The sequence below is a fragment of the Vitis riparia genome, chromosome 17, assembly GCF_004353265.1.
Source record: "Vitis riparia cultivar Riparia Gloire de Montpellier isolate 1030 chromosome 17, EGFV_Vit.rip_1.0, whole genome shotgun sequence".
Lineage (NCBI taxonomy): Eukaryota > Viridiplantae > Streptophyta > Magnoliopsida > Vitales > Vitaceae > Vitis > Vitis riparia.
This window is the reverse complement of record NC_048447.1, coordinates 486,250-498,658: the sequence shown is the minus strand read 5'-3', so window position 1 is coordinate 498,658 and position 12,409 is coordinate 486,250. Positions and strand designations below refer to the sequence as shown.

Here is a 12,409-nt window from a genome sequence, read left to right as displayed (position 1 = left end):
CCTCTAACTATCCCAGTTCCAGCACATGTGCTTCTTGTTTTATATACATATATTATGGTCATTAACCACCCAATATGTGCCTCTTATTTCAAAAAACATTGTCTATCTGTCAGCTTTTACTCCATTGGAGAACATCAACTGAAAAGACAATTGTGAAGAACATGCTAATCCTTATCCCCCAAGGAACAACTCTGTAACTTGTCTACTTGAAAATATACTCTGCTAGAGAAGATTCCAAGTATAGAGATTCTCATCAAAAAAGAAGACAACAAATGTCCATATCTCTTTGAGCAACCAAACAGAGCATTATCATCACAGGTTCAATCATCATCTATCTCTTTCCTAATTCTTACCGAAAGAAGGAAAAGATACAGGTTGGTGGTAGATAACAGCACCCTGGCCCTGTGCTTCTGCTCCTCTTACAGAGCAATTTAAGTTTTATAGCCTAAAAAACGTCTGTCCATGTTAGATGGTCTATTAGTCATGTGCAGATTGCAGGGAAGCAGAGACAATGGTCTGCACAAACTGTTAGCACTGAGAAAGCATGATTTCAGTTGTTATTGCAGGACCTTGAGTTTAGTCCTTTATAGTTTTAGCCAGGGTTTTTGTAATTGTGGGAAGGATTCCTCATTCTCCTTTTATACTTTTTATTAACAATTAATACATCTTTGGTTTCTTATCAAAAAGAAAAGGAAAAAAAAAAAACAACAATAATCCACACCTTCATTGATTCAAAATACAACTAGCTAGCTTACTTGAGGTGATTTTTTTACTATTGAAAGCCCTATGCTACATAAGATCTGCTACTTGAAGGTGGGAGAAGTTCAAATTATTGGACAAGCTGACATTTATCTGGTGAGTTTCAATAAGAAGTCCCCAAAAAAAAAAAAATTCCCACCATCATACGCTACCTAGAAGGTATCAATTTGGAACTCCACTAACATTAGTGGCCTAAATTTGAATGTTCAGTGGTGCTTATCCCCACTGAGATGGATGTTTTATCCCTCACCTCTTAGAAGCTGGTAACAAACAGGTTCTAATCGTCCTGGTGGCAACAATGATATATTCCCCCCTAAGCTTAAGGTTATGGTCACAAAGTCTAGATTCCAAGACGCCTCAGCCCTTCCCCTGTCAATGGAAAAACTGAGGCAAATGGACATGAACCTACCATGTGAGCATAGGTAATACACAGCTTACCCAGTCCTAGTGAGGCAGCCTTGCACTCTAGACACATGGCAGGCCCTTCTTGAGATTCATGGCATTGGCTGCTGGCTGGGAAGTGCCATAGTTGGGGTACCAACATGCACTTGACCAGCCATGACCTGGGTTGCCCCCATGGACTGGGCAGTCTTGCCATGTTCAAAATGCTACATATTGACTCCTTAGTGGCTTGGTGCCTAGTATCACATCCTATCAAGCTCCAAATCCACCAAACAAAAAATAAGTAGCATCTGCCTATTATCATTTGCCTCCTTCAGATAGAAAGGTTACAAGAATTGAAAAAAAAAACTGTTTAACTATTATTTCTCTGTATCAACTCAAAAAGTTAAGCATCATATCTCCATCTCATTGAGCAATGAGCTAGCTCCAAAATACCATTTTCAAGAGAACAGAATAATTGACACTGAATGCATCTAATATGGGCAAAAGAATTCCAACAAGCACTTAAATTTAATACAACAGAAATTTGATATATGTAATGAACCAACCAGATACAAGATGAACATTCAAAAAGAGCATAAGGCATGTGGAAGTCCTGCAAGAACAGTTAGACTGAAAATATAAATTTTAGCAACGAGATCATGTGGCCATTGTTGAGGCCTCGTATTCCCAATGATCCACGTAGTTGCCAAATGGATGGACGTACGATCTCAACCAATACAGATTCTTGATTCAGCTGCTCCTGCAAAAGGCGTTTGGACGGGATGTCCGGACACACCCTCCGATGGTTTTGTCAGCCATGGAAAGAGAGATAAAATCAGTTGGCACAGTTGGCCTTTTACTAGGTGTTGGAAAGCTTACCTTCCTCCTTGCGCGAAGGTTTATATATATAGCATCAGAAGTTCTCTCTCCTCCATAAATGATGGAAGGCTTTTTGGTTTATCATGATGCCACTAGGTGGTGGCAGGGACATCCTCACCCTACGGGCGGCTGTCAGAGATCATGGGAGATGCCGTGACTGTTAGAGATCGTGGGAAGTGACTTGCCGTCACTTTTGTCTTTTCACTCTGCAGGCGTCGAGATGTGATTTGTGGCAGGATGTCAGAATGATGAAGTAAGGCATGCTTACTTTGGCCGATGATCCGGATCAAATATATCCGGATAGAATACGAAAGGTCGCCGAATGAGAATTGGTGGCGGTTCGGATGTGATGCTTTGCCCGTGTCGTGTGCTTCTATTTCAGGGAGTTCGGATAGGAGAAGCGCGCCACGTGTCTTCTTAGGGGATCCAGATAGAACTGATCCGGATAGAATTGTGTGCCACATGTCGCCAGATGTAGGGGTCCCTACAATGCCCCCCTTTTAACTTGCCCATTTTGCCCATGCAAAAAAAAAAAAAAAAAAAATGGGCTGGTTAAAAAATGATTGCTTTTTTGAAAAAGGGATACGACTGTTTGCGCTCATTGGGCCACGTGGCGATCGGGGGCGAAGCGTCAGAAGGGCATTTATGATGAGCCGCCGTCTCTGGGTATTCCGGGACTGTCTCCCTAGATATAGTAGACTGTTCCTTCCTTTTTCTTTTTCCTACTGCGTTTTTTTCCTACTATTGCTTCTTCTATCCTCTGCGTACCTTTTTGCTGAGTGAAGCTGCTAGGGTTTTCTGCCGGCAATACTTCGTGTCGTGACGGTGACTTTATTTGCGGTTTTCAACCTGACCTTCCCAGTTTCCCCTCGGTACATTCACTTTGCTTTATCTTTTGTGTTTGTTTTGTTGGTTGTTGTTGGTTTGTTTTGGGCAAGTTGCTTGCGATTGAGTGTTGATATTTGGTTGCTTTCATGCAGATTCCATTTCGGCCCTAAGGTAAAAAATGTCTGCATCCAAGGCAGTTACCTCACCTGGCTCATCCGGTGGTGCTCAAGGCGAGAAGGCTGTGGATAAGTTGACTGTGCAAGAGTTTCGCGAACGGTTCTTTATCCCAAACAACGTGCTCGTGGATTTTTTGGATGGAGAACCCATATCGACTGAAAAAGCTGGAGACAATGCTATGGTGTTTACCAAGGAGCAGTTTAATGCTGGGCTCCGGTTCCCCCTGCCGTCTCTGTTCAAGGAATTCCTTCATTTTACTCAGATTCCTCCAGCCTACATTCACCCCAATACAGTCCGGGTGCTGATGGGATGCAGTATTTTGCACATGCTTTTTAATTTAGAGCTTTCGCTGTTGGAGGTTCTTTTCGTCTACTCCCTGAAGAAGGGAAAAAATGATTTTTTTAGCATAGCTGGCCATCTGCCCTCCCTTCAATTGGTGACTGACCTGCCGGACTCGACGAAGGGAGGAGCGAAGGGACATGTGTTGATTCGGGGTCCCTAGGCGGGTTTAATGGAGCATACGGAGAGGCCATTTTCTCCCAACCATTCGTTGGTGTTTCCAGGTAAGATAGCTTGCGGGTTTTGTTCGACATTTGTTTTCCTTGCTGGGCTTTATCAGATGGTTCAATGCCTTTCGTTGCTGGTAATGCAGGTCCGGACAGGAGGGGTCGCGTAGTCGAGTGGGTAGAAAAAGCGTCATTCGCTCGACTGAACAAGATTTTTGAGATTGCTGCTGCTGAGAGGCATCACGAGACGCTGCTTACTGCGCGAAACCTGCTGGCCGTTGTCCGGGAGCCCCAACCATATATTGTTAATATTCTCCCCAGGAAGCTGCCAAAGAAGGTAGTGCCTGAGGAGCATTATGTTTTGAAAGACCTTCCGTTCTATGGGGAGGTGCAGAAGGCGGATGCCCGAAAACGCAAAGCCCGTCTCAATAAGCGAGAAATGAAAAGAAGAGAAGGGCTCCTGCGGAAGGCTCCTGGTGGCAAACGGTCCGCGTCCGCTCCACCTGCTGATGCTCCAGCAAAAAAGAAGAAGAAGAAGAACCTGAATAAGGGGAAGGAAATAAAGGTTCCAACTCCCCCGAAGGAGTTTGTACCACCCCCTATAGGTTATGAAAAGGAAGTAACAATAAGAGAGCTAGAAAACCCCCTCCTGCCTTCCATCTCAAGCGGCTCTAGACATCTTGCGGGTTTAAACCTTTCTGGTCCTTCAATGTCAGTGGCTGGGCATCTGGCTCTTGTGGCTAAGGAAGCAACTTCAATAAATCAGCCTGGTTCTCCCCATCCGGATGCGGCTGCAACACTGCCCCCCTCGGTACTCCCTATGGAAGAAACGGGGGCAGAAAATCCGGCTACGCCTCCTTGCGAGCCAAGCGCTCGTACTCTTGTACTGGCGAGGGGACCAGCCACAAGAAGGTCACGTCCGGTGCGTGACTTGAAGTCCGGCCTCGCTGGGCGGCTTCAGGATCGATTCTTGGAAACCATCGAAGTTAGCTGCGCGTCCGTCGAGGAGGGTCACCCGGAGGGCAGTGAGACGGAGATGGCAGAAGAGAACCCAGCCACCCCAGTGCTGGTTCCGGATGTGACTTCACCCGGAGATACCCAACCGGCCGAGAAAGATGGGGCCACGGATCTGGTGGAGGAGGAGTCACTTCCTGATGCCCCTTTAAGGGGAATTCCTGTTGATGATGCAACTTGCATCCTCGCTATCCCTTTCAGTTATGCGGAGATGGAAGAGAAGCTGAAACGGATTCCATCTGGCTCAGATGTTGCTGCGCCCTCAACTAAAATGTTTGAGGCAGTGGAGATGGTATAGTGTATCTGTTTTGATTTTTCTCATCATGTTGATGTGCTTGTTGCATGGTTTGTGACTTCGCTTTTTTGTTTGTGTGTTTTTTTGCAGCTGGTGAGTGGCCTTCGCGGCATGGCTCGTCAACATGACCTTTTTTCTGACTTGCTGCGAACTGCTGACTATACCAAGGCCTTTGTCTCTCAACGAAAAAGTGATGAAGAGAAGCTTTGTTTGAGACTGGAGCGGGTCGAGGCCAGCTTATTTGTTGCTCGAGAAGACAATGAGGCTCTTCGGGAAGAGCTTGCTGAGGCGAAGAGCCGGGAGGAATCTATGGATGTCCGCCTGTTTGAGGTTGAGGATGAGATGGCTCATTTGCGGGGGGAAGTGAGGCAATTCTGGACGGAAGTATCTATTGAAAAAAAGCAGAGAGAAGATTTGCAGTTGCGCTTATCAGCGCAAAGGGAGGAGCTGGAGTCTGAGTTTGCTGCAGAAATGGAAGAACTTGAAGCGGAATACCAAAAGCAAGTAGATGAAATGTACTTCTTCGGCTATCGCTGCTGTATGAAGAAACATGGAATCAAACGGGATGTCCCTTCAATTCCCCCGGGTGAAGAGGAAAAGCTGCGCGGCAAGCCTGCTCAATGATGGCTCTTCCTTTTATAATTTTCTACTGTTTATCTTCTCTCTATATTTTGTAGTCCGGAGACCTTTTTTGTATACAATTTTTCATAAGTAAAAAATATACTTGTTCAACTTGCGTTTCTATCTTTTGTCTCATCTTTCATTGATAATACTGCTTTAGATTAGATACATTCCATGGTCGCTGTAATGGGGTTCCATCTGGCCTTTGTAGATGATAGGCTCCACTTTCACTTGCTTTAGACACTATGTAGGGGCCTTCCCAGTTGGCTTGGAACTTTCCTGCTCCTATGTCAGCAGTATTTTCAAAAACTTTTCTAAGGACCAACGTACCATTTTTGAAGCTTCTGGGCCTTACTTTGCGATTGTAGTGAGCTGATGCCCTTTGTTGGTAGTCTGCCATCCGGATGGCTGCAGTTTCTCTTATTTCGTCTGCCCAGTCTAAGTTTCTTCCTAACTCTGTATCTGCATCATTCTCCCTTCCTGCCTCGGTCCGGATAGTGGGTAAGCCTATTTCAGTAGGAATGATTGCGTCCATACCGTATGCGAGGGTGAAGGGAGTGTTTCCTGTTGGTCGTCCGGGTGTGGTTCGATAAGCCCACAGGACGCCGGGTAGTTCCTCCACCCATTTTCCTTTGGCTTGCTCGAGTCTTTTCTTCAAGGCAGTGATTAGTGTTTTGTTTGTGGCCTCTGCTTGCCCATTACTTTGAGGATAATGTGGTGTGGAGTATGAATTTCGGATGTTTAGTTCCGAACAGAAATTCTGAAATGCGATGCTATCAAACTGTGGGCCATTGTCGGCTATGATGGTTTGGGGGATTCCAAAGCGGCAGATGATGTTTTTCCATACGAATCTGGTGACATCTTTATCTTTGATGCTAGCATAGGCTTCGGCTTCTACCCATTTAGTGAAGTAATCCGTGGCTACAAGCAGGAATTTTTTCTGGGCGGGTGCGGCTGGTAGAGGTCCTACTATGTCCATGCCCCACTGTGCGAAGGGCCAGGGTCCTGAGATTGTTTTCAATTCTCCTGATGGCATATGTGGAATGGGGGCATGTCTTTGACATTTGTCACATTTTTTAACATATGCCGCCGCATCCTTTTTCATCGTAGGCCAGTAATAACCTTGTGAATGGGCCCTGTGCGCCAGAGACCGACCTCCAGAATGATTTCCACATACTCCCTCGTGCAATTCAGCTAATACATACAACACATCTGAATGATTTAGACATTTGAGGTAGGGACCTGTAAAGGATCGCTTGTACAGGTGCCCCCCTATCAGGATGAAGCGGGCGGCTTGCACCCGGATCTTGTGTGCTTGCTTGGGTTCTTTAGGCAGGGTGCTTGTCCGGAGGTATTCGATGATAGCTTTCATCCAGCCCTCATCGTCTGTTTCGTTTGCTTTAATGGTGTTGCAAGTGGAAGCTTCCGTGACGGAAGGTTTGGCTTGCACATATATTGGCAATAGTATAGCTTCTTTGATGGGAAGAGAAGCAGCTATGCCTGCTAGGGCGTCGACAAGTGAGTTTTCGGTTTGCCTGATTTTTTCAATAGTCCATTCGGTGAATCGCTGCAAGGTGTCTCTTACTTTGTTTAAGTATCGCGCCATGCGTGCATCCTTGGCTTCATATTCTTTCTGAACGTGTCTTACCACAAGTTGGGAATCACTATAAATCCGAAGTTTGGAGACGGATAGGGCCAAAGCGAGGTCCAATCCGGCTAAGATGGCTTCATATTCTGCTTCATTGTTAGAGGCGGGGAATCCCAGCCGGATGGCTTGCTCCAGATGCTCTCCAGTTGGGGATTGCAACAGGAGCCCTACTCCGGATCCGGACGATCGGGAGGCCCCATCAACCCGTAAAGTCCACCATTGTTTTTCGCTTGGTTCCTTGTGTTGGATGGGCCTTCGGGAGTATTCCAACACGAAGTCAGCCATTACTTGGCCTTTTTTGGATAATCTGGGTTGGAACTCGATTCCAAATTCACTCAATTCTATGGCCCATTGAAGCATTCTCCCGGTTAGGTCCGGCTTGTGCAGGATATTGCGAAGGGGTTGGTCAGTTAACACGACCATCAGGTGTGCTTGAAAATAGGGGCGGAGTTTCTGGGCGGCACTTCGAAGAGCTAAGGCCGTTAGTTCCATCTTTGAATATCTGGTTTCTACGTCTGCTAACACTCTGCTGATGTAGTAGATGGGTTTATGCTCCTTGGGCGATGGGTAGCGGAATAAAACGGCGCTAATTGCCCATTTTGACACAGCCAGGTACATATACAATTTTTCTCTGGGGAGGGGGCTGCTTAGGATGGGTGGTTGCATGAGGCACCGCTTAATTTTTTTGAAAGCGTTTTGACAGCTGTCCGTCCATCCGCTTGCTCCTGCTTTGCAGATTGCCAAGAAGAAGGGTTGTAGTTCATCGGTGAAACGGGCTATAAAACGCGCTAGGGCGACAAGCTTGCCTGTGAGGTGCTGTAATTCCTTCTTGTTCCTAGGGGGTGGTGTTTCTATGACTGCCTTGACTTGATCTGGGCTAACCTCTATCCCCCTTTGACTGACCATAAATCCCAGGAATTTTCTAGCACTTACGCCAAAGGCGCATTTAGAAGGATTCAACTTCATGTCAAACTTTCTTAAGAGGTAAAAAACTTCTTGCAAGTGAAGAACATGTTCCTCTCGGGTTTTGCTTTTGACCACGATATCATCAATATATACCTCTACTGTGCGGCCGATTAGAGGCTTGAATATCTTTGTCATCAGTCTTTGATAAGTAGCGCCAGCATTTTTGAGGCCAAATGACATGACTTTGTAACAATAAAGTCCGTGTGGCGTTATGAAGGTTGTCTTCTCTTGATCATCCGGGGCCATGGGGATTTGGTGATATCCGGAGAAAGCGTCCAGGAAGGAGAGCATCCCTTGCCTAGCAGTGGAATCCACAATTTGATCTATTCGTGGCAAGGGGAAACTATCTTTCGAACACGCCTTATTAAGGTTGGTGTAGTCGACGCAAACCCGCCATTTACCTTTTTTTTTTGGGTACCACTACTACATTTGCCAACCAATCCGGATACTCCACTTCTTTGATGAATCCGGCTTCTAGTAGCTTGTCGATCTCATTCCGGATGATTTTTTGTCTGTCCGGGTGAAAACGTCTAACCTTCTGCCGGACGGGTCTCGCTGTTGGTAAAATGTTAAGTTTATGAGAGACTATTGAGGGGTGGATCCCCTTCATATCAGAGTGCGCCCATGCGAAAATGTCATGGTTTTGTCGAAGGGCGTCTTGGATGTTCTGGGTTTCCTCAGGTGTTAAGAGGGAACTGATATGAGTAAGGTGAGCATCCTCTTCCGAAATTTGGATTGTTTGCAAGGGATCTACTATCGGGGGATCTCTGTCCGCTGGACACAGTGACTGCTATTGGTCAAGTGCGTGCGTGGACTCAGGGAGAGGTTCATTCTCCTGACTGGTCCCTGGTTCTCTTGCTATCTGGTAGCATTGGCGAGCGGCTAGCTGGCTGCCGTACAGGTTGATTTGCCCATCCTCAGTAAGAAAGCTTACCATCTGATGATATATGGAGGGGATGGCTTTCATGCAGTGCAGCCATGTGCGCCCCAAGATAACATTGAAGGGTGATAGGTCTTGTACCACTGAAAATTGGACGTTGAGAGTGACTGGGCCAGCTTGGACTGGCAGCACCATGTCTCCTAAGGAAATAGTTGATGCCCCGTTAAATCTGGATGAAATCCTTCCAGGGTTTTCAAGACCGACTAAATTGTGTCCCATGTGGCTTATGACCGATGCTTGCACTAGATCGACTGAGCTGCCTAGGTCAATTAAGATGCGTCTTACGTCGAATTTGTCTATCCCCAAGGATAGAATGAGGGCATCACGGTGCGGACGTAATATCCGCGTGGGGTCTACTGGTGGAAAAGTGATCGTCCCGTCTATGGGGTGAGGGCCCCCTTCGGTTATCCCAGGTCGGATGGAATTGATACGTTCACGCACCATCGCTTCCCGTAACAGTTTCTGCCTTTTTCGTTTGGAGTTGAGCTCTTCATCCGACGGACCTCCATTAATGTAGTTTATGACGGCTTTGGGGGCGGCTGGAACCGCGGGGGCTCCAGAGTTGTGGCTCCGGGAGGCGTCTCTATCTCTGTCATCTGAGTAGAGGTATTGCCTTAAATGTCCCGCCTTTATAAGTCTTTCCACCAAATACTGGAGGCTTCTGCATGTCTCCGTTGTGTGGCCATGCTCTTTATGGTAAGCGCATTTCTTGTTATGATCCCTTCTGGATGGATCCAATCCGAGGGGTTTAGGCCACCTGAAATCGGACATGCTTTGGATCATAGGGAGAAACTTCTCATAAGTTATGGAGAGAGGTGTGAGGGGTGGCATTTCCGGGCGACTTGGCCCTTCTTGCCTTCGATTAGATGGCCTTGGCCTGTCCGGAAGTTTGGCGTTTCCTTCTGTATTACCCTTAGACGGATGTCTGGCAACCAACACTTGCTGTGTGGCTGCCCGCACGTCATCTTCGAGCATTGAGTATTTGTTTGCACGTCGAAACAAGTCATCCATCGTTGTGGGAGGCTTTTTAGCTAGTGACTCAAAAAATGGAGTTCCTGGACAGATGCTTCGCTTGAAGATCTGTAGGACAGCGTCCATGCTGCAAGCCTCCACTTGTAGGACAACTTGGCCAAATCGCTTCACGAATTCCCTCAAGGACTCATTATCCTTCATTTTTATGTTCTGCAGGGTGCTGATATTTTGTTTATGCCGAGCGGAGCATAGGTATTGTCCCACGAAAGCTTCTGAAAGGTCTCTGAAATTATCCACAGAGTAAGGAGGTAGGCGATGAAACCATGAGAGAGCTTGTCCTTGTAGACTGGCAGTGAATACTTTGCACAGCAGCGGGTCGTTGCCTATATCGAGCGTCATGAGCTGTCGATAATGCATGATATGGTCGAAGGGGTCACTGCACCCATCGTATGTGGAGAATTTTGGTACGAGGAACCCCCTTGGGGGCTCGTAATGAATGATATGAGAGCAGAAAGGCGTGGAGAGCATGTCATCCAGCCTTTTGCTAATGGAGCCCATGGGTGGCTCGTTCGGGGGATTTTCCCAGTGGATCGTACCGCTTGGTGCGGAGGAACGTTCTGCACCATGGGGGTGACCAAGGGGTCACGGTGCGGGAGAACGTTTTGTGGTATGGGGGTGACCGTAGGATCATGGCGCACTCCCCCTGTGGTGGTTATCGGTGGCTTGGGCCTGCCAGGTTGCTAGGGGCCCAGTCTCGCACGCATGATGGAAGGCTTTTTGGTTTATCATGATGCCACTAGGTGGTGGCAGGGACATCCTCACCCTACGGGCGGCTGTCAGAGATCGTGGGAGATGCCGTGACTGTTAGAGATCGTGGGAAGTGACTTGCTGTCACTTTTGTCTTTTCACTCTACAGGCGTCGAGATGTGATTTGTGGCAGGATGTCAGAATGACGTAGTAAGGCATGCTTACTTTGGCCGATGATCCGTATCAAATATATCCGGATAGAATACTAAAGGTCGCCGAATGAGAATTGGCGGCGGTTCGGATGTGATGCTTTGCCCGTGTTGTGTGCTTCTATTTCAGGGAGTTCGGATAGGAGAAGCGCGCCACGTGTCTTCTTGGGGGATCCAGATGGAACTAATCCGGATAGAACTGTGTGCCACGTGTCGCCAGATGTAGGGGTGCCTACAGCCATTTGCACATATTTCCCAACTCATTTGAGCATTCAAAGTATGAAGAAATTTGGCTTAGTTCAGCAATAAAGGTACAAATATCAAATTGTTATCAAGTCATCTTTATATGGAATATTCAATGCCGAATACAACACCATTTGAAGCACAAATTGGTCTAAAAAGAAAAGGAAAACACGTTAATAATAACGTACTTACATCATTTACCTCTTCATTTCTTGATCACAAAATTCAGCCCCAAAACATCATTCATTCAAAAATAATAGTTTAATTACCTAATACTTGTGAGATTCAAGTTGACCGCATTATATTCTAATTTCCAGCAATAAGAAATATAGAGGCATAACTTACTGTCTTATGCAAAATGTTAAAATAAGACTAATTATATGTATGATCTTACTAACTAGCTTACAATTGTGATAGCAGCCATGATTCATGGTATACTTAGGCCCAATTTTTTCAAATTATATCTCTATGTCAATCCAGCCTATGGAACTACTTCTCCACCAAAATTGGACAACAATTCAGTAAAAACATGTGCCTTTCTACTATGGCTGCCTCAGTTGACAAATGCAGAATAGTCAATCAAGCTCATTCCAATGCATTTAATGTGAAATGAATATGGAAAAGAGATGTATCCAATTGGCTTGCCCTCATCCAAAATCATGAGCCACCAATCCCCATTAATAATAATGGATGCAGAATACTACTCAATAATAATAATAATAATAATAATAATGACATTTTAATGATAATATATAATAATAATAATAATAATAATAATAATAATAATAATAATAATAATAATAATGACATTTTAATGATGACAATAAAACTATTAAGTATAGTGGATAACACATGATGGGGTTGACTTTCTTTAGGTTTCCATTTGCAAAAAGCTGTGCCACTTCATATAGCTCCATTCTCTTTCAAAAAAATAAATTTTCCTTCATAATATACCTAACATAGACTTATAAGTAATGCGAAACTCAAAATCTAAGGGAACCTATACATAAAGTTAAAGCATAAAATCCTTATCTTAAATATTAAATAAATAATAAACCAAGTGTTTCATGTTACCAAAAGATTTTTTCTTTCTTCAATGAGAATGAACATGGAGATGTCTAAATTAATCCACATTCCAAAGGCCTTTTTGAGTCTGGTCACAGACTTTGGTGGGTTTTTAGATAAATCCTTCACATCCCATGAAATGTTTTAAATAATTGT

The 12,409-nt window shown here is 45.3% G+C and overlaps 1 protein-coding gene across 1 annotated transcript; it reads right to left on the bottom strand.

Moving 5' to 3' along the window:
* Positions 1–8,867: 8,867 nt before the first annotated feature.
* LOC117904753 lies at positions 8,868–10,388 on the bottom strand. The gene has a single exon (XM_034817509.1). The coding sequence runs from the start codon at positions 10,386–10,388 to the stop codon at positions 8,868–8,870; it is 1,521 nt and encodes a 506-aa protein (XP_034673400.1).
* Between the last annotated feature and the right edge of the window lie 2,021 nt (positions 10,389–12,409).